The sequence below is a fragment of the Oncorhynchus tshawytscha genome, linkage group LG13, assembly GCF_018296145.1.
Source record: "Oncorhynchus tshawytscha isolate Ot180627B linkage group LG13, Otsh_v2.0, whole genome shotgun sequence".
Classification (NCBI taxonomy): domain Eukaryota; kingdom Metazoa; phylum Chordata; class Actinopteri; order Salmoniformes; family Salmonidae; genus Oncorhynchus; species Oncorhynchus tshawytscha.
This window is the reverse complement of record NC_056441.1, coordinates 29,305,111-29,331,898: the sequence shown is the minus strand read 5'-3', so window position 1 is coordinate 29,331,898 and position 26,788 is coordinate 29,305,111. Positions and strand designations below refer to the sequence as shown.

General features: G+C 43.2%; 1 protein-coding gene across 3 annotated transcripts in view; it reads right to left on the bottom strand.

Annotated features, from left to right (window-relative positions):
• Nucleotides 1–1,976: 1,976 nt before the first annotated feature.
• The window catches only part of LOC112264645 (CMP-N-acetylneuraminate-beta-galactosamide-alpha-2,3-sialyltransferase 1-like), a 49,040-nt gene continuing 24,228 nt past the window's right edge, over nucleotides 1,977–26,788 (bottom strand). The window contains exons 2-7 of one of the 3 annotated variants that reach the window (XM_024441386.2): nucleotides 24,595–25,408; nucleotides 17,625–17,818; nucleotides 6,319–6,498; nucleotides 4,611–4,656; nucleotides 4,268–4,387; nucleotides 1,977–3,450 (exon numbers count right to left, since the gene is read on the bottom strand). In XM_024441386.2, coding sequence (XP_024297154.1) covers nucleotides 3,277–3,450; nucleotides 4,268–4,387; nucleotides 4,611–4,656; nucleotides 6,319–6,498; nucleotides 17,625–17,818; nucleotides 24,595–24,885 — 1,005 coding nt within the window. In that variant the 5' untranslated portion in view covers nucleotides 24,886–25,408 and the 3' untranslated portion in view covers nucleotides 1,977–3,276. The remainder of the gene's footprint in view (nucleotides 3,451–4,267; nucleotides 4,388–4,610; nucleotides 4,657–6,318; nucleotides 6,499–17,624; nucleotides 17,819–24,594; nucleotides 25,409–26,788) is intronic. The other 2 variants (XM_024441387.2, XM_024441388.2) reach the window with 2 other exon arrangements.

The following is a 26,788-nucleotide window of genomic DNA, read 5'->3' as shown; positions in this document are numbered from 1 at the left end:
TTCTGGGTAAGTCTCTTAAATTGCTGCAAATCTGGAGCATACAATATTTGTCCATTATTCTTAAAACAATTCTTCAAGCTCTGTCAAGTTGGTTGTTGATCATTGCTGGATAGCCATTTAAGTGTTGCCATGGATTTTCAAGACGATTTAGGTCAAAACTAACTAGGCCACTCAGGAACATTCAATGTTGTCTTGGTAAGTAACTCCAGTGTATATTTGGCCTTGCGTTTTAGGTTATTGTCCTGCTGAAAGGTAGATTTGTCTCCCAGTGTCTGTTGGAAAGCAGACTGAACCAGGTTTTCCTCTAGGACATTGCCTGCGCATAGCTCTATTTCTTTGATTTTTATCCTAAAAAACTCTGAAGTCCTTGCCGATGAAAGCCTACCCATAACATGATGCGGGCACCATCCTGCTTGAAAATATGAGTGGTACTCAGTGATGTACTGTGTTAGATTTTCCCAAACATAATGCTTTGTATTGAGGACAGAAAAATGTATTTCCTTGCCACATTTTTTGCAGTATTATTTTGATGCTTTATTGCTAACAAGATGCCTGCGTTTGAGTACGTGTATTCTGTACAGCAGGGATCATCGACTACATTCAGCTGCAGGCCAATTTTTCTTGAGCGCACGGTCAGGGGGCCTGAACATAATTACAAATAATTTGGAGATTGCAAATTGGCCGTAAGAAGACCCAAACGGATATATTTGACTAAAACATAATCAATTCAAACCTTGCTTCCATTTGTAGACGATCACATCTCTCTCTTATGTTTATTTTTTTTTTTTATTTTACCTTTATTTAACTAGGCAAGTCAGTTAAGAACAAATTCTTATTTTCAATGATGGCCTAGGAACAGTGGGTTAACTGCCTGTATGTGTGTGAACACTTTCAAACATATTTCCAAAATTAAAATCACTTGGAGCTGATTAGCTTATTTATTTTTTATTTACTTGGGGGGCAAATAAAATCAGCTGCGGGCCAAAACATTCATATTAAACACCATTATTGCACACAGTGATAGTCCATGCAACGTATGTGACTTGTTAAGAACATTTTTAGTCCTGGAGTTATTTAGCCTTGCCACAACAAAAGAGTTGATCACTTATTGACTCAAGACATTTCAGCTTTTCATTTTTTTTTATACATTTCTAAAAACATAATTCCACTTTGCTGTTATGGGGTATTGTGTGTAGATCAGTGACACAAAATATAAATCATTTTAAATTCAGGCTGTAACAACAAAATGTGGATAAAGTCGTGGGTGAATACTTTCTGAAAGGCACTGTAAATGTGTATCACTGCACCGAAGACCATTTAATAGCACAACAAATGAGAATACAATGTCAGATATTTTGTTTATTTATACAACTTAATGTGTTATCCCTGTTCTTCTTCTAATAGCACAACCAAATAACATGGATTGCAGTTGAGAATATATTACATTAATAGTACATGGTGCAAGTGATCAATGCCGTTTATTATAGACATTCATTATAAAAATTGTGAAGATCTCCACAGACCTGTGATCTTGAACATGCACTCTTTAATTGCTAAGACATTTATAGTTACATTAGCGTCAAAATGTGGCTATGGATGTGTTAACCATTTGAATAAATACTGTTACGTTAGTCTGTAAGTTAGCCTTAACTTTAGGCTACTGTATTACAAAAGTAACAGTGAATTGTGTTTGGTTGATAACACAACAAATAACCAGCATTTAAAGGAGATTCATCTACTGCTTGAATAGTTTAATATGTCCCACTGACTTAGTCGAGCTTTAATTCCATTAATAATTGTTATGCTGTCTGAGGCACTGCATCGCAGTGCTAGAGGCTTCACTACAGACCTGGGTTCGATCCTAGGCTGTATCACAACCGCCCATTTTTGGGAGTCCCATAGGGTGGCACATAATTGGCCCAGTGTCGTCCGGGTTAAGGGAGGGTTTGGCCGGGGGGGCTTTACTTGGCTCATCTGGCTCTAGCGACTCCTTGTGGCGGGCCGGGCGCTTGCAGGCTGACCTCGGTCGTCAGTTGAACAGTGTTTCCTCCAACACATGGATGCGACTGGCTTCCGGGTTAAGCGACCGAGTGTTATGAAGCGCTGTCATGGAGGGTCATGTTTCAGAGGACGCATGACTCGAACTTCACCTCCTGAGTCCATTGGGGAGTTGCAGCGATGAGACAAGATCGAATGAGGAAGAGGTGGCAAAATACACCCCCAAAAAGTAAAAAAAAATCTAATAGTAATCAAGATGTTGGATTCACTTCTCCAACTCGACCAAAAATCGAACTTAAAGAATAGGACAAAATCAAATCAAACTGTAAATGGAATCTAAATGAAGTTGGATTTAGTCCTATTCTTTAACTTAGATTTTTGGTTAAGATGGAGACATGAATCCAACATATACAGTACATTATTAACTTTTAGATTACATTTAAAATCAACCAAAGCTTTAAACCCTATGCCTATATGTATCGTCTATTTTTAGTTGAATCCTGGGTTGAATTGAAACAATAGGCCTAAATAGCATCATTGATGGTATATGATTGATAAAGTATGGTTCCATTTAATTTGCTTTGTTAAACCTACCCCTTGGAATGACTTCTGATAGCAAAAGTGAATCTATTTAGCTTGTACATTTTTACATTTTAGTCATTTAGTAGACGCTGTTATCCAGAGTGACTTAGTTAGTGCACTCATCTTAAGATAGCTAGGTAGAACAACCACATATCACAGGCAGAGTAAGTACATTTATCCTCAATCAGCAAAGTCAGAGCTAGTGAGGGGGAACAAAGTAAAGTGTTTTGTTTGTTGGGCGGGGGGGTGGGGTTGTTAGTGACATATCAAAGCTAAGCAGGGTTGGGCTGGGTTAAAACCCAGGATGGGAAACCAAAGGAATAGCTATAGATAGCTGTAGAATTTTCCAGAAGGAGGTGCTGCCCAGCTATAGTTTTTTTTTCCTGATAGTGGATATAACATTGAATATCTGACATTGTTTCAAAAGGTACAAATTCAACATATTTTATACAAGCTTTGTCTATGTTGAACATTGGTTACAATGATGACAAAATCCTGTGGTTGAAATTTCACCCTCAAAACAACAGTTTTTTTGCAAATCCAATGAATTTTACACAGATTCCACGTCACAATACGTTGACAAATTACGTTGAAACAATGTTGATTCAACCAGTTTATGCCCAGTGGTTAACCTCTGAGTCGACAGAATGTAATTCAAGAGGCTTGATGGTCTCAGGCCAGTAACATCTCCAGACATCAGAAGCCTTTGAAAATCTTGATCTTGTGTTTGTCAGCCAGAAGCAGGGTAACGTTGTACTCATAGTCAGCATCATGCACCCCGGTGTGGCGGAATGCTCCTCCCTGGTGATTCTCTTCCCAGTAGTGGTGCCAGTTCCCGTACTGATCCGCTCCGAACCCGTACACACTCACCTAAATGATACAACACACCATTATACAGAGGTACTCGTCCGCCCCGGAATTGGCCATCATGGTGCCAGACTCTTCTATGTGACTTATATGCTTTGGCCTAATGCCATGTGCCACAGAACTGATGAGGTGGAATGTTGCTGTACTGATTGATGCGTTGATATGATGTTCTGGTACTCTGACACATACAGTTGACTTTGTAGAGCTAATTTCTCCAGTTGCAGGTTTTTTTCAGAGAAACTTACAAAACATGCCTATTGATGATGCTTTAACTCTAGATGACAGTATGCAGTTACTAGAAAACCGTCCTTATACAGTTACTAGGATTTATTTTTCTTCTCTTCTAAATGACTCAGTTGACCTCTATGTAACAACTATAGGACACTGGGATGCCATCTGCATCACTTGGGGCAACTGTGGAGTTTTTCTAGAGTCAACCTCTTTCAGGTTCTAGAGCACACCTTTTTTTCTAAGAGTGTAGCACATGGTAATTGCCTGCATTTCACACCTCCCGTGTAGATGCAGATAATAAGCAGAACACTCGGCGCTCTGCCCCTCTTTCCCACCCAAAATGTGTTTGTTTGTAGAGCAGTGGCGGGTGGATAACACAGTGCTGCACAGCGTGTGGCCATTTTGCAGACGCAAGGGGTTACTTCATTTCCATCAGCGGTTACATTTTTTGGGCACTTGGGACACTTTTTCCGTCTTTAAACTCTGTAAAACCTCAGTGCGAACCCAACGCATGCTTTGCACTCACAGAACACTCTCATAATGTACAGAACTTTGTCAGACAGACACAAAAGGAAGTGGGTGGGCTCACCTTATCACAGATATGAATGGAAAACAATAGGCTGAGGAAGCCAGTGGAGGGATACCGGCCATGGCTCTCCAGCCATGCGTCATAGACATATTTAAAGAAGGTCGGGCTGTATATCAACACCTGCAAAACATAACAACAGCTTTGACCTTGTGACAAGTGAAAAGAATTTAAATCTTGAACGTTATCAATCAATGAACCAACCAACCAATCACTAGCTCTTCAAAATCTGCATTATATTGTCTCCAGGTAAGGTAAACTAAAGCAGATTAACCCATAGGGCTTTGGTCAAAAGTAATACTCTACTTTAGGGCGCTATTTTGGAAGCAGCCAAGGGTTAACTCACCCTGTTCTTGTTTGCCTTAATCTTGGACTGGACAGGAATGTACGTGCTGCAAGAAACAAAAGACGACATAATATAAGAAATATCAAAGTATTATCACAGATAAAAGGGGAAACCAAAGAACCTTTGGTACTGTCAGTTTAAACCACCATCGTTGATCAAATTCACCTTATTTCTGACAGAGGCGCCGCCATCTTTGTTTACTTTGTGGTGGCCATCCGGTTGGCTATCAGCATTGGCTAACATTAGCCATACTGACTATGAGCTCCTCACGACAAACTAGTAGCCTATACCGGTAATACGTTCAGTAAAAGGCTGTCATGTCTGGAAAAGAAACCCGATTTCAGGTTAGAAAATATATGTTACAGTTCACAGTGTATTTGTGATACTGATACTGTTTTGGTTACGGTTTTGATACTTGTTTTTTTATGTTTGTGTTGGTATAGTAACAGTTTGCAAACAAAGTAATTCTCACATTATTTATGTTTTTACAGATGATCACAGTGACAGATACAGATGCAAACAGCAGAGGCTTGTTTCCCATCAAGGTCAAGGGTCATACGCTATTGTGATGTGTGAGGTCATATAACCAATATTGATTTGGGAATGATTTGATTTGTACTACAGGTATGCTATTCATACAGTCTACCCACCGGTAGGGTAGACTGTATGAAAAGAAAAGCTGCACAGTCTAGGTCAGATTAAATAAGTGCAATAGATATCAAAGTTTCGACAGCTATGCTGCCTTCATCAGGATTCAAGCTGTGCTGTGATATAACTATAGCGCTAATAATTATTGACCATCTGACCCATAACGTTATTAGGCTACAGTTCAACCCTGATCCTCAGGGCTGGACTGGGACCAGAAATCAGCCCTGGCATTTCTAACACACTGGCCCATTTTTTTCTTTGAGGCCCCCAAACCAGTCCATTTTTTCCCCCTCGATGGCCCACACTGGCCCAGTTCTTACTTGAGGCCCCCATTATTACAGAGATAAGGATAATTTTGTGCAGAAAACACAAGTTAGACAGGCCCACTGGGCAAAGAATGGGCCAGGCCACCCCTGCTGATACTCAAGGTGCCAGTAAAGATTCCTACAGGCAGCTAAGCACTTCCACAACCTCCTCACTCTCCTCCTCCCCTTCCTCTTCCTCCTAACATCCCACTCATCCTCAGCAGTCATTAGATCATTAACACAGGAACATCACCATAAGGAAGTAACTGTCAAAAGCGTTCCAGCTGAAGCCATATTTATGACCCAGTTGAAGGAGTGTGTTACATATCCACACGCTAAGAATCCACAGGCTTAGAAGCTTAACTTGTGGAAATAATGAGATGATTAATTGAGATGATTCATGTAATGTGTAATAATTGTCTAACACAGAGCTTGAGAACATCGGCCTTGTGGTGCTGGAAGAGGTCTATATCAGTACGTGCCAACATGTGGATACTTGTGGTTATGACAAACAGCCCTGGAGGAGGCACCGGGTGCACTTCTACAAAGACTGTTTACACAGCATAAAGGATACCAGACCTCACGGGGATGAGAACGTAGTTTGCGGTTTCATCTTTCCATTCATTACAAACAATTCCACAGGCATCCACTACAGTTCGCATTGAAGGTTTCGCTAAGGTGCACTTACTATACTTTCTTAGGTGAACTTGATGAACGTGTAGTGACTGTGTTGCGCATGGTCATTGATCACTCACTGTTTGATGGAGCCTGTAGTCAAGGCGCTGGTGATCCACTGAAGGTCCAGAGTCTTGAAGGGGATGAGCAGAAGACTGGTGGTGTTGTCCAGATCTATGGCGCTCTCTGGGTACATGACGTGATGGGTGGTCCGGCTCCCAACATCCTCCTCATAGCCAGAGGTAGGAGCCATGTTCATTCTGCAGGAGCAGGGTTACCGTTAGAGTCAAAGTGGGTTGTCCTGCATTATAAAAACTGGGTGGTTTTGAGCCCTGAATGCTGATTGGCTGACAGCCATGGTTTATCGTACCGCATACCACGGGTATGACAAAACATGTATTTTGTATTGCTCTAATTACATTGGTAACCAGTTTATAATAGCAATAAGGCAATATACCATGGCTAAGGGCTGTACCTAAGAACAGCCCTCAGCCATGTACCCCACACCACTCTGTGCCTTATAACTTAAATATAACAAATGGATGACAATGCTTTCACATACTAATCAACATATCTGCTTTGTTGAAGGTGGGATGCCTGGAGGTACAAAACTGGAATTTGCATCTAAATGACATTTCTGTCATTTGGAACTTGAATGTGGTGATGAACCAGAGGCTTACTGTATATCCTCAACATCAGGCTCTGGGATTAACCGTCTTCATGACATTCCTGTAAATATCTACTGAATACCCACATCCTAGTAGTGCCATGGCATGTGACAGTTTGTGTCACAAGCAGAATTCCTGCTTCTCCACATCATACAGTTAATATTTGCGGACGACACAACAGTGGTAGGCTTGATTACCAACAACGACGAGACGGCCTACAGGGAGGAGGTGAGGGCCCTCAGAGTGTGGTGTCAGGAAAACAACCTCACACTCAACGTCAACAAAACTAAGGAGATGATTGTGGACTTCAGGAAACAGCAGAGGGAACACCCCCCTATCCACATTGATGGAACAGTAGTGGAGAGGGTAGTAAGTTTTAAGTCCCTCGGCGGACACATCACAGACAAACTGAATTGGTCCACCCACACAGACAGCATCGTGAAGAAGGCGCAGTAGCGCCTCTTCAACCTCAGGAGGCTGAAGAAATTTGGCTTGTCACCAAAAGCACTCACAAACTTCTACAGATGCACAATTGAGAGCATCCTGTCAGGCTGTATCACCGCCTGGTACGGCAACTGCTCCGCCCACAACCGTAAGGCTCTCCAGAGGGTAGTGAGGTCTGCACAACGCATCACCCTGGGCAAACTACCTGCCCTCCAGGACACCTACACCACCCGATGTCACAGGAAGGCCATAAAGATCATCAAGGACAACAACCACCCGAGCCACTGCCTGTTCACCCCGCTATCATCCAGAAGGCGAGGTCAGTACAGGTGCATCAAAGCTGGGACCGAGAGACTGAAAAACCGCTTCTATCTCAAGGCCATCAGACTGTTAAACAGCCACCACTAACATTGAGTGGCTGCTGCCAACACACTGACTCAACTCCAGCCACTTTAATAATGGGAATTGATGGGAAATGATGTAAAATATATCACTAGCCACTTTAAACAATGCTACCTAATATAATGTTTACACACCCTACATTATTCATCTCATATGTATATACTGTACTCTATATCATCTACTGCATCTTTATGTAATACATGTATCACTAGCCACTTTAACTATGCCACTTTGTTTACATACTCATCTCATATGTATATACTGCACTCAAAACCATCTACTGTATCTTGCCTATGCCGCTCTGTACCATCACTCACTCATATATCTTTATGTACATATTCTTTATCCCCTTACACTTGTGTCTATAAGGTAGTAGTTTTGGAATTGTTAGCTAGATTACTTGTTGGTTATTACTGCATTGTCGGAAGTAGAAGCACAAGCATTTCGCTACACTCGCATTAACATCTGCTAACCATGTGTATGTGACAAATAAAATTTGATTTGATTTGATATTTGTGTCCCAGTTACAGTGAGTGCATTGAAGGGAAAGCTATAGCTGTGATTCTGCCTGTTTAATTAATATAGTTAGTTCGTTCTTCCAAGGGGAGATCTTTGTGTGTGTGTGTGTGTGTGAGTTAAGTGAGTGTGGGGTGAGCAGTATAATCAATTTCAGCCAAGGACTTCCCTCCTAATTTACACACTGATAGTTGGTCTGGCTCCTCATTGAAAAACATAGCGCAGAAATCCAATCTAAAACTGGGCTTTTCACTCACAGATGTGAGGTGCATAGCTATCACTACATCTGTTGGGCTCTAGGATCCAACCTAATGAAGTTACTTGCTGAGGATTTACCCCATCATACACGGATCAGAAGTTGATTGATGTTTAATCCACCGCTGATCCAACGCTGTAAGCGTCTTATACTCCAGACAAGCTAATTATGTTTGAATAAAAGAACCCGGTGCATCTTTGACACCTGTGATATAGCAGCTCTCATAGAACCAGAATAAATAGCCTCTTTTTTTTTTAAAGTGTGAGGGGTTTTGCCAGTAAATATTTATCATTACATGAAAGGGGATGGGTTCTATAAATTTACATTACCTTGGGCTATGCGCTTGGTAGTGGGTCAATGCTGTCAGTGTCTTATTATCCAGACAAGCTAATCATGTTTTAATAAAATATCCCGGTGCTTCCTTGACACCTGTGATATACCAGCTCTCATAGAACCAGAATAAATAGGTTTTTAACAAAAAAAAGAGTTATGGATTTTGCTGGTAAATATTTATTTTCATTACATGGAACGGGATGGGTACTATAATTTTGAAGCAGAGCACATACAACATGTTTTTCATTTGCAGAGTCGGGTCTGGCAATCGAGCGTTGATCTAAGTCACTGGAGTAGCAGCACACGGGTTCCGTCCTAAATGGCACGGTATTACCTTTATAGGGCACTACTTTTAACCAGGGCCCACAGGGGATGCAGGATGATATGAACTGTACATAATTCCTGTGCTTGTAAGCCTGTACTGCAGAGAAGGATTGTGTTAAAAGAAAAGCAATAAGTCTTGCGTCTCTTGTCCCAGTCTCTGCGTAATTAAATCAGCAAGCATGCTGCTCCACAGCATGGGATGTTGTAGAAGATAAGTGCAGTCGTACAGCTTTACATTGAGGAACATTTGTACAGAACTGCTAGTGAGTGGAGAAAAACCATACATTTACATTTGAGTTCATATCCAGCGTGACTTACAGGAGCAATTAGGGTTAAGTGCATTGCTCATCAACATATTTTTCACCTAGTCAGCACAGAGATTCGTACCAGCAACCTTTTGGTTACTTGCCCAACTTTCTTAACCGCTAGGCTACCTGCCGCCCGGAGATGTACCAGTGACAGCATGGCCAGCACCATTGAGGGCTATCTCCATTTTAAAGTAGTCAATGGGTACCTTCGAGCAGATACAGTGTGTTGCATTATGGGGATAAAAACTGCGCCTACACATCAACTGCATGAACTTTACAAATACCTTGTAAGCAAAGGTAATGCAGTTTTTTATTTAGTCGCCTTCAAGTCGCTGTAGTTGCTTCTCACAAACTGTACCATGCAGCCATTACCTGCATTGTGGGATGCACTATTTGTCAACCAATCATTAGGCTGCTTTTGGTTGACCCAAGCGAAAATGGCCAAAGAAGTGACAAACAGGAACCAACATTGCCGTGATTCTAAAGCTACAGGGGACACAAATGAAAGTGATATTTGCGTCCTCTGTCTAACCAAATGAATTGTAGCCTGCACACGTTATGTTTTCAGTTCGTGAGTGTGTGTGATATAGTATTGAGGGCTTGCAGTTGATGTATGACACCGCCGGGCGGCCATGTTGGAAGACCACTTCATTACTTCTTCTGACAACAACAGCCGAGTTTCTGCCTCCAACTGCATGATAGCAGTGCCTAAAACTAGTTGATTCATCACCAAGGTCATTTTCTGTGGATATATTTACAGATTCCCCGCAATCATGAAACAACATTGATGACACCAATGAGAGAAGACTCGAGAACTGTCAGAAAAGCAAATAAACCTTTTTGCCTGTCAAGACCTGAACCCAGACAGCTGTCAGTACAGGGTCTGCTATGATCATTTCATAACTGGTAAGTCAAGTCTGATTGATTTTGAGTTTAGTTTATTTGTTATGCGAAACTGGTGTTAACACTAAATTAGCTAGCTAGATTGTAGTCTAGCTATTAGCATATGTCGAGCTATTTTTTTCACCATAAAATGGAACCTTTATAACAAATGACTGCATGCCCTCGATCATCGCATCTGCAGACTAATGTAAGCCTACTGTTCCTAATGTGATGAGCAGATTGGAAAGTGATCATTTTGGCTATTAATAAGCGCGTAGTGACAGAGGTTTATAGGCTATATCAAAGAGATTGCTTTCCTTTGCACAGGAAAAATGTGGCCTTCGATAAACATTTGATGCAATTCTACTACACTTTATATGAATGGAGACATTAGCAGAATATTTTTTTAATACGATGGTAGCCTGGTCCTACTCTACTGACACTGACAACAGATCAATAAAAAACGACCTTGTCTTGAATGCAACCATGTAATCTAGAATATGACATTAATTTGACAAAAACTGGATCCCTTCTAGCCATGACCATGAAAAAGGTGAGGCGCAAATGATACAATATCACATCCATATAGTCTGGGGGACAAAACTCATATGATAACTCATTGATCATTTGTTGAGAGCTTTATTCATAAAGAGGGAAAATGTATGGACATTACAGCATAGGACAAAAGGCCTCCATGGGATAGGTCAACCTGCTGTGTTGACTATTGGTTGTTCCAGCCCAACAATAGATTTAATCTTTATATGACACTAAAACACCTGAATGAATTAAACAACCAAACGATGAAGAGCCCCGATGGTATAAGTGACCTAAAGAAGTGCTATTCTAACATCAGGGGTGCTTTTCATTGGTTTATGTACTGCTGTAGGTTCAACCAGCTGACCTCTGTCAAGACACCCACGTCGACTGGATTCCCAATGTGAAGATGAGCAATGCTGCAGCAGCATCAGTTTCTACAATCTAGCTATACTTTGTCCCTTTTCAGGTATGAAAGGAGACATTCCTTAGTCATACGAGATGGTTGTCATATGCTGTGCTTTGGTCAATCAATGATTCTGTTGTGCAATTTGAGCAGAGAGCATCTTGCCGTCCTGACAAAAGTGCCCCCTTAAACCATATGAATATATTAAACGTAATTTGGAACGTGTAAAATACTACTGTTTATGATATTGTAAACATACTGTAGATAATACGCTATATTGTTGTCTGGGTGAAATTAAAAGTATTGTCGTCTCTGCTTTGCCTAGCCCCATTGAATAAAAACTGTTTCTTATAGGCCAACTATTATTCTTTCTTTTACAATTTAAACACATTTGGCATAGACAAACTTAAATGTTGTGGTAGTCTTAGGCAAACCATCTTCATTGTCACAGTAGCCCGACTAAGTGACACTCAGACCTTCTGGGATAAAAGTATCTGGCATTGAACTTGGTGGTAGTAGTTGTTTGTATGTTTGAAGAGAAGGACCCCCATCATCTCCTGTTTCTAGACATTTCATCACCTAGATTACAAGTATTGGATTTGCACTAAACAATTTCATGTCAGCACAAGGCATGTACAAAAGTCTAGTATTTAAAAAATATAGATATTTCACCTTTATTTAACCAGGTAAGCTAGTTGAGAACAAGTTCTCATTTACAACTGCGACCTGGCCAAGATAAAGCAAAGCAGTGTGAACTGACAACAACACAGAGTTACACATGGAGTAAACAATAAACAAGTCAATAACATAGTAGGAAAAAAAAGAATCTATATACATTGTGTGCAAAAGGCATGAGGAGGTAGGCAATAAATAGGCCATAGGAGTGAATAATTACAATTTAGCAGATTAACACTGGAGTGATAAATGATCAGATGAACATGTGCAGGTAGAGATACTGGTGTGCAAAAGAGCAGAAAAGTAAATAAAATAAAAACAGTATGGGGATGAGGTAAGTAAATTGGGTGGGCAATATACCGATGGACTATGTACAGCTGCAGCGATCGGTTAGCTGCTCAGATAGCAGATGTTTAAAGTTGGCGAGGGAGATAAAAGTCTCCAACTTCAGAGATTTTTGTCATTCGTTCCAGTCGCAGGCAGCAGAGAACTGGAAGGAAAGGCGGACAAATGAGGTTTTGGCTTTAGGGATGATCAGTGAGATACACCTGCTGGAGCGCGTGCTACAGGTGGGTGTTGCCATCGTGACCAGTGAACTGAGATAAGGCGGAGCTTTACCTAGCATAGACTTGTAGATGACCTGGATAATGATTAGCCTCATACATTGTCTACTGTTATTGTTTTTAAATTGAGAACCTAGAGCTTAACAATGTGTAAACAATGTGTGAGTTAAGCTATTCTCTGCTTCAGATGCACATTGTCAAGGACTCTTTTGCAAATGCCCATAAGGCTAATGCGATCATACTGTAGGCCAGTTTACAATTAAAACAAGTTTAAACACTAAACTTCAACACTATCTCATATTATTTCAAAGTGTACAAGTAAGCTAACTCATATGTAAAGGTTAGACATTTTTGTAACAAGTAGGCTATTATTACTAAAGCATAAGTTCAGGTGAACAAAAGAAAGTCCATATCAGATCTGGCCAATCTCGCTCCACTGATCCGTGATCTACTGGGGAGCAGACTTCTGCTCCAGCCAAGCAATAGCACACTTGATTATTAACTCATTCATTTTGATACATTAAAATCAGGTGTGTTAGTGCTGGGCTGGAACAGAAACCTGCACGCCCAGCAGAGTTGGCCTGTTCCAGTTGTAATAGGTTTAAACATTGTGTGTGACTTTTAAACTGTATTTCTGTTCACAACATGTGCTAACATAGGTACACATATAATCCATGGTATAAAAGGATGTACCCTTATTCTCTTGGGACATTCACTGGGACCTCTTCATCTGCAGACAGAGTTTCACAGCTCTCTGTACCTGAGAACAGAAAACATTCTAAAGAAACAGGCTGCATTATACTCAAATTAGACAGCACTGAATATTATGTTACTATATCTCTCTGTCCTACGTTTTTCCTCGCTATTGACTAGAACTGGAGAATATTTTCAAAAACGTCCTCCGGCAAAAGGTATCTTCCCTATCCAGAGTAGCCTACTCTCCCTTCTCTGACAGCTTGAATTGATAGCTAATCTTTCACCCTCTTCCATGTCTGTTAGCTAGCTACAAATGAATTTAGTTAAAACGATAAATACATCAAGATAGCTAGCTAATTAGCTAATATGACGTTAGCAAGCTGGTGATATTTAATTAACTTAGCTAGCTATACAGTTTGCTAAATAGCGAACATTACATTAGCAGCTAATTTGAGTCCGCCTGCACACTTAAGTTTCTGTAGCAAGCTAGCTAAAAACAACCATTTTCAAAAAATGTTTACTTACTTGAATAGATTCTCACACTGCCGTTTTCTGGGTCCTTAGAAAAATGAAATAATGGGCAATCTTCCCGAAGTTTCCGATGGTAGCAAAATTCAGCCAGCTATGTGGACAATTGGAGAACTTACTGTCAACTGCATTTATTTTCAGCAAACTTAACATGTGCAAATATTTGTATGAACATAACAAGATTCAACAACTGAGACATGAACTGAACAAGTTCCACAGACATGTGACTAACAGAAATGGAATAATGTGTCCCTGAACAAAGATGTGGTTAAAATCAAAAGTAACAGTCAGTATCTGGTGTGGCCACCAGCTGCATTAAGTACTGCAGTGCATCTCCTCCTCATGGACTGCACCAGATTTGCCAGTTCTTGCTGTGAGATGTTACCCCACTCTTCCACCAAGGCACCACCAAGTTCCCGGACATTTCTGGGGGGAATGGCCCTAGCCCTCAACCTCCGATCCAACAGGTCCCAGATGTCCTCAATGGGATTGAGATCCGGGCTCTTCGCTGGCCATGGCATAACACTGACATTCCTGTCTTGCAGGAAATCACGCAACGAACAAGCAGTATGGGTTGTGGCATTGTCATGTCAGGATGAACCTACAGGAAGGGTACCACATGAGGGAGGAGGATGTCTTCCCTTTAATGCACAGCATTGAGATTAACTGCAATGACAACAAGCTCAGACTGATGATGCTGTGACACACCGCCCCAGACCATGATGGATCCTCCACCTCCAAATCAATCCCGCTCCAGAGTACAGGCCTCGGTGTAATGCTCATTCCTTCGACGATAAACGCGAATCTGACCATCACCCCTGGTGAGACAAAACCGCGACTCGCCAGTGAAGACCACTTTTTGCCAGTCCTGTCTGGTCCAGCGACAGCGGGTTTGTGCCCATAGGCAACGTTGTTGCCGGTGATGCCTGGTGAGGACCTGCCTTACAACAGGCCTACAAGCCCTCCGTCCAGCCTCTCTCAGCCTATTGCGGACAGTCTGAGCACTGATGGAGGGATTGTGCGTTCCTGGTGTAACTCGGGCAGTTGTTGTTGCCATCTTGTACCTGTCCTGCAGGTGTGATGTTCAGATGTACCAATCCTGTGCAGGTGTTGTTACACGTCGTCTGCCACTGCGAGGACGATCAGCTGTCCGTACTGTCTCCCTGTAGCGCTGTCTTAGACGTCTCACAGTATGGACATTGCAATTTATTGCCCTGGCCACATCTGCAGTCCTTATGCCTCCTTGCAGCATGCCTAAGGCACGTTCATGCAGATGAGCAGATGAGCATCTTTCTTTTTGTGTTTTTCAGAGTCAGTAGAAAGGCCTCTTTTGTGTCTTAATGACTGTTCCGTAGGTGCATGTTCATTAATTGTTTATGGTTCATTGAAGAAGCATGAGAAACAGTGTTTAAACCCTTTTACATTGATCTGTGAAGTTATTTAGATTTTTACGAATGATCTTTGAAAGACAGGGTCCTGAAAAAGGGATGTTTCTTTTTTTGCTGAGATTATATACACACACACACAATAGTATGTGGACACCCCTTGAAATGATTGGATTTGGCTATGTCAGCCACACTCATTGCTGACAGGTGTATAAAATCGAGCACACAGCCATGGAATCTCCATAGACAAACATTGACAGTAGAATAGCCCGTACTGAAGAGCTCAGTGACTTTCAGTGTGGCCCCTTCAGAGGATGCCACCTTTCCAACAAGTCAGTTTGTCATATTTATGCCCTTTTGGAATTTCCCCGGTCAACTCTAAGTACTGTTAAAATGTGAAGTGGAAACGTCTAGGAGCAACAACTGCTCAGCTGCGAAGTGGTAGGCCAAACAAGCTCACAGAACGAGACCGCCTAGTGCTGAAGCACATAACTCCTTAGAAATCGCCTGTCCTCGGTTGTAACACTCACTACAGAGTTCCAAACTGCCTCGAAGCAACATCAGCACAATAATTGTTTGTTGGGAGCTTCATGAAACGGGTTTCCATGGCTGAGCAGCCACACACAAGCCTATGATCACCATGCACAATGCCAAGCGTCGGTTGGAATGGTGTAAAGCTCGCTGCCATTGGACTCTGGAGCAGTGGAAACTCGTTCTCTGGAGTGATGAATCACCCTTTGACGGATGCCAGGCGAACGCTACCTGCCCCAATGCATAGTGCCAACCTTAAAGTTTGGTGGAGGAGGAATAATGGTCTGGGGCTGTTTTTCATGGTTCGGGCTAGGCCCCTTAGTTCCAGTGAAGGAAAATCCTAACGCTACAGCATACAATGACATTCTAGACGAACTTTGTGGTAACAGTTTGGGGAAGGCCCTTTCCTGTTTCAGCATGACAATGCCCCCATGCACAAAGCGAGGTCCATATAGAAAAGGTTTGTTGAGATCAGTGTGGAAGAACTTGACTGGCCTCCACAGAGCCCTGACCTCAACCCCATCAAACAACTTTGGGATGAATTGGAATGCCGACCGTGAGCCACACCTAAATCGCCTAACATCAGTGCCCGACCTCACTAATGCTCTTGTGGCTGAATGGAAGCAAGTCCCCGCAGCATCGTTCCAACATCTAGTGCAAAGCCATCCCAGAAGAGTGAAGGCTGTAATAGCAGCAAAGGAAGGGACCAACTCCATATTAATACCCATGATTTTGGAATAAGGAGGAGCAGGTGTACACATACCTTTGGTCATGTAGTGTATGTTGACACTGCCAAGTTGATCTGAGCCTTGCTGTTGGAAAATCACCAGTGTTCAACTTTCGGCTGTCGCAGATGCACCTCCCCCCGGTTTCACTCTCCGACCTTCATCTACAGTCGGCTTCATTACCCTTCCTGCTCTAACCCTAACCCTATTTCTTCTTCTCAGAGTGTATTGGCAGGTCCCAATCACTGCACTATTGTCAGCATAAAACAGTCAAATCATCTCAGGTATCGCGTTAAACTGACCCATCAACGTCGTACAAAAAGAGGGCTTGCAATTTAAACCAATCGCTGCACATTTTCCGCATAATATGGTTCAATCAAGCCACACGAACAAACGTTTTCCCTCATCAGCGCATTTTCGCAACAAATTGGCCAAAATCATTGCATATTGCCATGGAAAAATCAAGCATTTTTGCCCTCAAAGAGAAAAAAAATTCCCAGCAAAATCCTGGAGGGAAGAATTGGCACTAACCCTACCCCCATCTATGTCCCGGAGCGTGTATAGTCTGAACATATAAAACCAAGGGTGATTAACTGCCACCTGCAGTTAAGGAAAGTTTTCTCAGGAGTCAATTTCATTAGCTGACCTGGATGGAATTCTGTGTTTCTTCCTTAACCTATATCAAGTCCCACCCAGTTGACTACTACAAAATAGCGAAAGCCCTAAATCGCATGGCACATCATGCTAAAACAGGTTTTTGGGCCAAGTGGCTTTGACTTCTATGAGACAAACTGACATGGGAACAACAGCTAGGGCAGCTGAAAGGTGTGACATGATGGGAGGAACGGTCTTATGTTAGATCATATTGACATCAAACCAAATGGGGCGTCTACACCTACATGTCACAATGATCACAGACTTGTGTTTGTTCCAATATAACCTTTCATGAGCTATTGTGATGATAATTGTAGGCTTTAAACGCCTTGATAGAACAAAACCGTTTGTATCCCTGCTCATGTGTAATCTTATCAACGGTGGGAATCAAGAAACTGGACTACAATGATTACACTTGTAATTAACACCAAAGCCTAGATATTGGTCAGGCATGAATGCTATACAGAGCAAAATCACTCTTATGTGGCTTTGCAGTTCAATTCCTAACATAATGCTTTATGTAACTCATAAACAAAAAACAAGCTTGATGAGTCACCTGATGACGACATCACTGGAGTCGATGAGGGCTCCGTAGCGGGAGCCCTTAAGGTTCCCAGAGTTCCCCACCACAGCACAGGTCCTACAGCGCTCAGGGCCCGCATCCATGTAAAGGTCAGCATCAGGGATGACCTGGAACAACTTCTCCACCACCTCGCTGAAGTTGGCCGGCTCTTGCTCTGCCTGCAACCACTGGAGAGAGAGAGGGAGACCTTCAAGCCTTTCAGCTCAGCCTTTAACCATTCGGGCCAGAACAGAGACAGTTGAGGTAGGGACACAGCAGAGACAGGCCAGCCAGCACATAATTATCTGAGAACCATATGTTTCTTAGAGCTTGGTGAGAGAATGATTGTCATATGGTTATTTTGCATACAACCTTCCCATAACGTTTCCTACAGGTTTCCTCATGGTTCTATTTAAAGAAGGTTTTCAAAACATTAGTAACGTTTAAAGAACATTCTAAGGATGTTATTTAAAAACATACTTTCAGTTCTCAGCATAAATAAAACTCTTGTTAAAGGGACACATTTGGATTTCGGCAATGAGGCCCTTTATCTACTTCCCCAGAGTCAGATGAACTTAAAGATACCATTTTTATGTCTGAGTGCAGTTTGAAGTAAGTTGCTAAGTAGCATTAGCGCAATTGCTATCTAGCGTTAACACAATGACTGGAAGTCGGCTAACATGCTAGTGATACCCATAGACTTCCAGTCATTGCGCTAATGCGAGTTAGTATTGGCTTTCAAAACAGTTATTTATCCCGGAAAAAGGGAGTGGTTTTGGGAGTAAATCCCAGTAAATCTCAGTAACCGGGTTACCACCATTCAACTCTAGCACACACCAAGACACTTTTTTTTTAACAGAGCCAGTAGATGGACCAAGACAGTACTCATCAATCCTCACCTCTTATGAAACAAGTTATGAGTAACAGGATGTTACCTTCTAGTTAATATTCCATCTACTCTTACATCTAATTGGTCAAGGTGAATGTGATAACCTCATCTCCATAGAACCCCCTCAGGCATGTGATCCTTCCACCTCCAACGTGTATCTCCGGATTTAATTTAATGGAGTCACGATGGTGGCAGCCACTGGTAATAGCCCCAGGATCAATTCTAATTTACAAGAAAGTGTTCCTAACTGACTTCTAAGAAGGGTGAATGGACTTTTGATGTTTGAATTAAAACGAACAACGGCGTACCATTTGACTGTTAGACGTTGTAACCGGGCTGTTCCTAAGTGATCGGCAGCTCATTCTTCATTGTACGTGACCTTGCTATAGAAAAACCAAGAATAAACTGACAAATTGTGATGCAGGGTTGAGGCAAGAATAATTTAGAGCTCAACATACCATCGGCCTACGCTTTGAACTCAATATGGCCACGGATTAGGTTCAAAAATAGAATATCTCTCGTCTCTGAAATACTGACGTGTAATGTTTTTTTCCCTCAGTTTATTGGATCTAGACTTCTCTAGTAGTGTTGAATGGTATTCATTAAGTAGTCATTCAGTTCTATCTGGTGGAATCTTAGAAATTAGCAACCTCAAAGTATAGCTGACTAGGAGATGGTGGGGGCATTCATGGGCATTGGGCATTGGGCATTGGTTCATGGGCATTGGTACGTACAGTATCATTAATAACGTCGTCATGGAAACAATGTTTTCTTCCCTGTCCTGATTATCATTAGGACGGTTAACCTGATGTGACTGAACCAAACTCACCTGTGTGGTTATTCACCTGTAAGTCTCAGAACCTGACATCACCTGTATGTGTCATCAGCCAGCAGACTGTTCCTCCAGGTCATCAGATACTCTAACCCTAGCTTCATGTCCACATCCCGGTTTAACTCTAACCTCAACCCTAGCTTCATGCCCACATCCCGGTTTAACCCTAACCTCATGCCTAGCTTCATGTCCACATCCCGGTTTAACCCAAACCTCATGACTAGCTTCATGTCCACATCCCGGTTTAACCCTAACCTCAACGCTAGCTTCATGTTCACATCCCGGTTTAACCCTAACCTCAACCCTAGCTTCATGTTCACATCCCGGTTTAACCCTAACCTCAACCCTAGCTTCATGTCCACATGCTAGTTCAGCCCTAACCCTAACCCTAGCTTCATGTCCACATCCTGGTTCAACCCTAACCCTAACTTCATCTCCACATCATGGTTCAATCCTAACCCTAACTTCATGTCCACATCCTGGTTCAACCCTAACCCTAACTTCATGTCCACATCCTGGTTCAAACTAACCCTAGCTTCATGTCCACATCCTGGTTCAGCCCTAACCCTAACCCTAGCTTCATGTCCACATCCTGGTTCAACCCTAACCCTAGCTTCATGTCCACATCCTGGTTCAACCCTAACCCTAGCTTCATGTCCACATCCTGGTTCAGCCCTAACCCTAACCCTAGCTTCATGTCCACATCCTGGTTCAGCCCTAACCCTAACCCTAGCTTCATGTCCACATCCTGGTTCAGCCCTAACCCTAACCCTAGCTTCATGTCCACATCTTGGTTCAGCCCTAACCCTAACCCTAGCTTCATGTCCACATCCTGGTTCAGCCCTAACCCTAACCCTAGCTTCATGTCCACATCCTGGTTCAACCCTAACCCTAGCTTCATGTCCACACCCTGGTTCAAACTAACCCTAGCTTCATGTCCACATCCCGGTTCAACCCTAACCCTAGCTTCATGTCCACATCCTGGTTCAACCCTAACCCTAGCTTCATGTCCACATCCTGGTTCAACCCTAACCCTAGCTTCATGTCCACATCCTGGTTCAAACTAACCCTAGCTTCATGTTCACATCCTGGTTCAACCCTAATAAAGCTTCATGGCCACATCCTGGTTCAGCCCTAACCCTAACCCTATCTTCATGTCTACATCTTGGTTCAGCCCTAACCCTAACCCTAGCTTCATGTCCACATCCTGGTTCAAACTAACCCTAGCTTCATGTCCACATCCTGATACAGCCCTAACTCTAGCTTCATGTCCACATCCTGGTTCAACCCTAACCCTAGCTCAAGTCCACATCCCAATTCAACCCTAACCCTAGCACAGCCCCAACCCTAGCTTCATGTCCACATCCTGGTTCAGCCCTAACCCTAGCTTCATGTCCACATCCTGGTTCAACCCTAACCCTAGCTTCATGTCCACATCCTGGTTCAGCCCTAACCTCAACCCTAGCTTCATGTCCACATCCCGGTTTAACCCTAAAAGCATGCCTAGCTTCATGTTCACATCCCAGTTTAACCCTAACCTCAACCCTAACTTCATGTCCACATGCTAGTTCAGCACTAACCCTAACCCTAGCTTCATGTCCACATCCTGGTTCAACCCTAACCTTAACTTCATGTCCATATCCTGGTTCAGCACTAACCCTAACTTCATGTCCACATCCTGGTTCAACCCTAACTCTAGCTTCATGTCCACATCCTGGTTCAAACTAACCCTAGCTTCATGTCCACATCCTGGTTCAACCCTAACCCTAGCTTCATGTCCACATCCTGGTTCAGCCCTAACCCTAACTTCATGTCCACATCCCAATTCAACCCTAACCCTAGCACAACCCCAACCCTAGTTTCATGTCCACATCCTGGTTCAGCCATAACCATAGCTTCATGTCCACATCCTGGTTCAAACTAACCCTAGCTTCATGTCCACATCCTGGTTCAACCCTAACCCTAGCTTCAAGTCCACATCCCAATTCAACCCTAACCCTAGCACAGCCCCAACCCTAGCTTCATGTCCACATCCTGGTTCAGCCCTAACCCTAGCTTCATATCCACATCCTGGTTCAAACTAACCCTAGCTTCATGTCCACATCCTGGTTCAGCCCTAACCCTAACCCTAGCTTCATGTCCACATCCTGGTTCAGCCCTAACCCTAACCCTAGCTTCATGTCCACATCCTGGTTCAACCCTAACCCTAGCTTCATGTCCACACCCTGGTTCAAACTAACCCTAGCTTCATGTCCACATCCCGGTTCAACCCTAACCCTAGCTTCATGTCCACATCCTGGTTCAACCCTAACCCTAGCTTCATGTCCACATCCTGGTTCAACCCTAACCCTAGCTTCATGTTCACATCCTGGTTCAACCCTAATAAAGCTTCATGGCCACATCCTGGTTCAGCCCTAACCCTAACCCTATCTTCATGTCTACATCTTGGTTCAGCCCTAACCCTAACCCTAGCTTCATGTCCACATCCTGGTTCAAACTAACCCTAGCTTCATGTCCACATCCTGATACAGCCCTAACTCTAGCTTCATGTCCACATCCTGGTTCAACCCTAACCCTAGCTCAAGTCCACATCCCAATTCAACCCTAACCCTAGCACAGCCCCAACCCTAGCTTCATGTCCACATCCTGGTTCAGCCCTAACCCTAGCTTCATGTCCACATCCTGGTTCAACCCTAACCCTAGCTTCATGTCCACATCCTGGTTCAGCCCTAACCTCAACCCTAGCTTCATGTCCACATCCCGGTTTAACCCTAAAAGCATGCCTAGCTTCATGTTCACATCCCAGTTTAACCCTAACCTCAACCCTAACTTCATGTCCACATGCTAGTTCAGCACTAACCCTAACCCTAGCTTCATGTCCACATCCTGGTTCAACCCTAACCCTAACTTCATGTCCATATCCTGGTTCAGCACTAACCCTAACTTCATGTCCACATCCTGGTTCAACCCTAACTCTAGCTTCATGTCCACATCCTGGTTCAAACTAACCCTAGCTTCATGTCCACATCCTGGTTCAACCCTAACCCTAGCTTCATGTCCACATCCTGGTTCAGCCCTAACCCTAACTTCATGTCCACATCCCAATTCAACCCTAACCCTAGCACAACCCCAACCCTAGTTTCATGTCCACATCCTGGTTCAGCCATAACCATAGCTTCATGTCCACATCCTGGTTCAAACTAACCCTAGCTTCATGTCCACATCCTGGTTCAACCCTAACCCTAGCTTCAAGTCCACATCCCAATTCAACCCTAACCCTAGCACAGCCCCAACCCTAGCTTCATGTCCACATCCTGGTTCAGCCCTAACCCTAGCTTCATATCCACATCCTGGTTCAAACTAACCCTAGCTTCATGTCCACATCCTGGTTCAACCCTAACCCTAGCTTCATGTCCACATCCCGGTTTAACCCTAACCTCATGCCTAGCTTCATGTCCACATCCCGGTTTAACCCTCACCTCATGCCTAGCTTCATGTTCACATCCCGGTTTAACCCTAACCTCAACCCTAACTTCATGTCCACATCCTGGTTCAGCCCTAACCCTAACCCTAGCTTCATGTCTACAGCTTGGTTCAACCCTAACCCTAGCTTCATGTCCACATCCTGGTTCAGCCCTAATCCTAACCCTAGCTTCATGTCTACAGCTTGGTTCAACCCTAACCCTAGCTTCATGTTCACATCCTGGTTCAACCCTAACCCTAGCTTCATGTCCACATCCTGGTTCAACCCTAACCCTAGCTTCATGTCCACATCCTGGTTCAAACTAACCCTAGCTTCATGTCCACATCCTGGTTCAACCCTAACCCTAACTTCATGTCCATATCCTGGTTCAGCACTAACCCTAACTTCATGTCCACATCCTGGTTCAAACTAACCCTAGCTTCATGTCCACATCCTGGTTCAGCCCTAACCCTAACCCTAGCTTCATGTCTATAGCTTGGTTCAACCCTAACCCTAGCTTCATGTCCACATCCTGGTTCAACCCTAACCCTAGCTTCATGTCCACATCCTGGTTCAAACTAACCCTAGCTTCATGTCCACATCCTGGTTCAACCCTAACCCTAACTTCATGTCCATATCCTGGTTCAGCACTAACCCTAACTTCATGTCCACATCCTGGTTCAAACTAACCCTAGCTTCATGTCCACATCCTGGTTCAGCCCTAACCCTAACCCTAGCTTCATGTCCACATCCTGGTTCAACCCTAACCCTAGCTTCATGTCCACATCCTGGTTCAACCCTAATCCTAGCTTCATGTCCACATCCTGGTTCAACCCTAACCCTAGCTTCATGTCCACATCCTGGTTCAAACTAACCCTAGCTTCATGTCCACATCCTGGTTCAACCCTAACCCTAGCTTCATGTCCACATCCTGGTTCAACCCTAACCCTAACTTCATGTCCACATCCTGGTTCAACCCTAACCCTAGCTTCATGTCCACATCCTGGTTCAGCCCTAACCCTAACCCTAGCTTCATGTCCACATCCTGGTTCAAACTAACCCTAGCTTTATGTCCACATCCTGATTCAGCCCTAACCCTAGCTACATGTCTACATCCTGTTTCAGCCCTAACCCTAACCCTAGCTTCATGTCTACATCTTGGTTCAACCCTAACCCTAGCTTCATGTCCACATCCTGGTTCAACCCTAACCCTAGCCAACCCTAACCCTAGCTTCATGTCTACATCTTGGTTCAACCCTAACCCTAGCTTCATGTACACATCCTGGTTCAAACTAATCCTAGCTCCATGTCCACATCCTGGTTCAGCCCTAACCCAACTTCATGTACACATCCTGGTTCAAACTAACCCTAGCTTCATGTCCACATCCTGGTTCAACCCTAACCCTAGCTTCATGTCCACATCCTGGTTCAAACTAACCCTAGCTTCATGTCCACATCCTGGTTCAACCCTAACCCTAGCTTCAAGTCCACATCCCAATTCAACCCTAACCCTAGCTTCATGTCTACATCTTGGTTCAACCCTAACCCTAGCTTCATGTACACATCCTGGTTCAAACTAATCCTAGCTCCATGTCCACATCCTGGTTCAGCCCTAACCCAACTTCATGTACACATCCTGGTTCAAACTAACCCTAGCTTCATGTCCACATCCTGGTTCAAACTAACCCTAGCTTCATGTCCACATCCTGGTTCAACCCTAACCCTAGCTTCAAGTCCACATCCCAGTTCAATCCTAACCCTAGCAGTGTTAACATCTCACCTGCCACCAGCGGTATGTGTCGTCAGTCAGCAGGCTGTTCCTCCTAGACATCAGAGGTTGGACAGACAGGTTGAACCTCTCAGTGAACCAGGGGTCGTCCTCCAGCTCGGTCATACACTGTCGACAGCCACACTGGCCCTTAGAGAAGAAGCTGTCCGACTTGCGGATGGCGTATTTGAAGAAGTACAGAGAGGGATCTCTCAACGTGTAACTGAAGAGGAACGTGGTGAAAGTTACAATGCATGAAAACACAGTAAATGCCCTGATCTTCCTCCACTTCGATAGAGACATGGTGTAGTGGTAGATTAAAAACTTTGTTGTCTGGGAGGTGGAAGGAAGGGAAAACAGAGAAAAACTTATTGAAAATTCCAATTTCCAAGTGATGTCTGAGAATATTTCCTCCCCTGGAGATTTCGTGGCTCTAACAGGCTGAATGCCGGGTTCCTCTGATGAACAGAAACAGTCCCTGTCTTCCTCATCACAATTACAGGCTCCTCTTCACTCTGTTGGAAAACAACAACATCTCAGAGTAAAAAAATCTGACCAGAATACTAGTTCCTTATATTTTAAAGGGAAAGCCTTGGCATTCTGTAGAAAAAATGTTCGGTCAGACAAAAATCACATAGATGAGGAATCCTTGTGTATGTCCATGACACGTCTGCTGAACAATAACACCGTAGTTAAACAATCCAGGATGGTCCTGTCAACTTAACGATGGCCGAGTAACTGCATCCAGCTGCTCTTCTGCGGTTGACAGTGTGAGGTCAGTGACTTGTGCGTCTAGCATTCACTGCCTGTCCTGTCAATCATTTCCCTAGACAGCAAACAAACAGGAGACATGAATGCAAATACAAACACCGCCGAGTAAATTAATGATCATATGTGATTAAAAAAATTCCCTTCAACAGCTTTCAACTTCCAGTATTCCCAGAACCAACTCTAGCTTTATACTAAAAACAGAAAAGCAGGAAGACCCCCTGGGATCTATTTCTACATGAAAGGACATCAGAGCTCCACCATCCAGCAGAAAGGTCTGGGTTTACTGTTAAATGCACAGAAACACAGAACATTTCACAGTATTGTTCACATTCAGCCAAGGCAAGTCTATGGCCATTCTCCACACCGAAAATGCTCTTGTCAAATTATAGGCCAAGGTGATAAAATTAGGATTTAGCACACAAACATACTAACTTCACCTTTTTTCTCTTTACAATCTGTGGCATGTCAGTCTAGCATAGATCTCCAAAAGGACACAAGACACCAGAGGTTGGGGGTGTTTTTTTGATGGTGTCAAGAATGAACAAAAATGCAAGAGAAAGGAACAGACTTGAATGTAACACTTAACTAGTTGTCTTGAATGCAGCTTCCTAGCAATTTAACAAGCAGTAGCTGCTAACTATTGCCAATCAGCCTCAAAGACCGTTTGCAACACTAAACTAGTTGTCTTGAATGTAACTCCTCAAACAAGTTCCAGCTGCTACTAACTGCTAATCTGCCTCAATACCTATTCTCACTTTCCTTAAGCCCCTAGAGTCGATTGTCGCACTGGTGCAATCTTCTACCCCCAAACCATAAGACTGCAGAACAATTTATCAAATGGCCTCCCGGACTATTTACATTGACCCCCCCATTGGTTAAGAGCTTGAAAGTAAGCATTTCACGGTAAGGTGAAACACCTGTTGTATTCGGCGCATGTGACAAATACATTTTGATTTGAATCTAAGTAACATAATAACAAAATCCCCATCAAAATCCGTCAATTTAAGCTAGAGATGTCTAGCAGAGCTAGACTTTTGTTTGTCAGACTATGAGACGTCCCCAAAATCAGTCTTCTCACAAAAAAGTCTGTGACGTCCATACAGGTTGACCTACAAAACTATTATGACTACTCTACGGACACGGAGATGCTCTACAACCCCCACAAGTGTCACGGGACTCATCTGAAAGTAACTGGTACAGAAGTATGAAGGTAGTTTTGTGCCAACCCCAAAAAGGGGTTAAATATGTGTATATAAAAAAGGAAACTCATTTCCTGAGCTTTCTTATATCTCCTAGATATAGGGCAGAAACTTCAAAACCTTGTTTCTTATGATACATTTTTTTGACAAAGTTTTTTGTAATTTATGAATGTTTGTTCAATGTGTTTCTCTGGGCTATTGTAGTTCAGGCCATATAGTAGTAAAGCCCCCCCCAC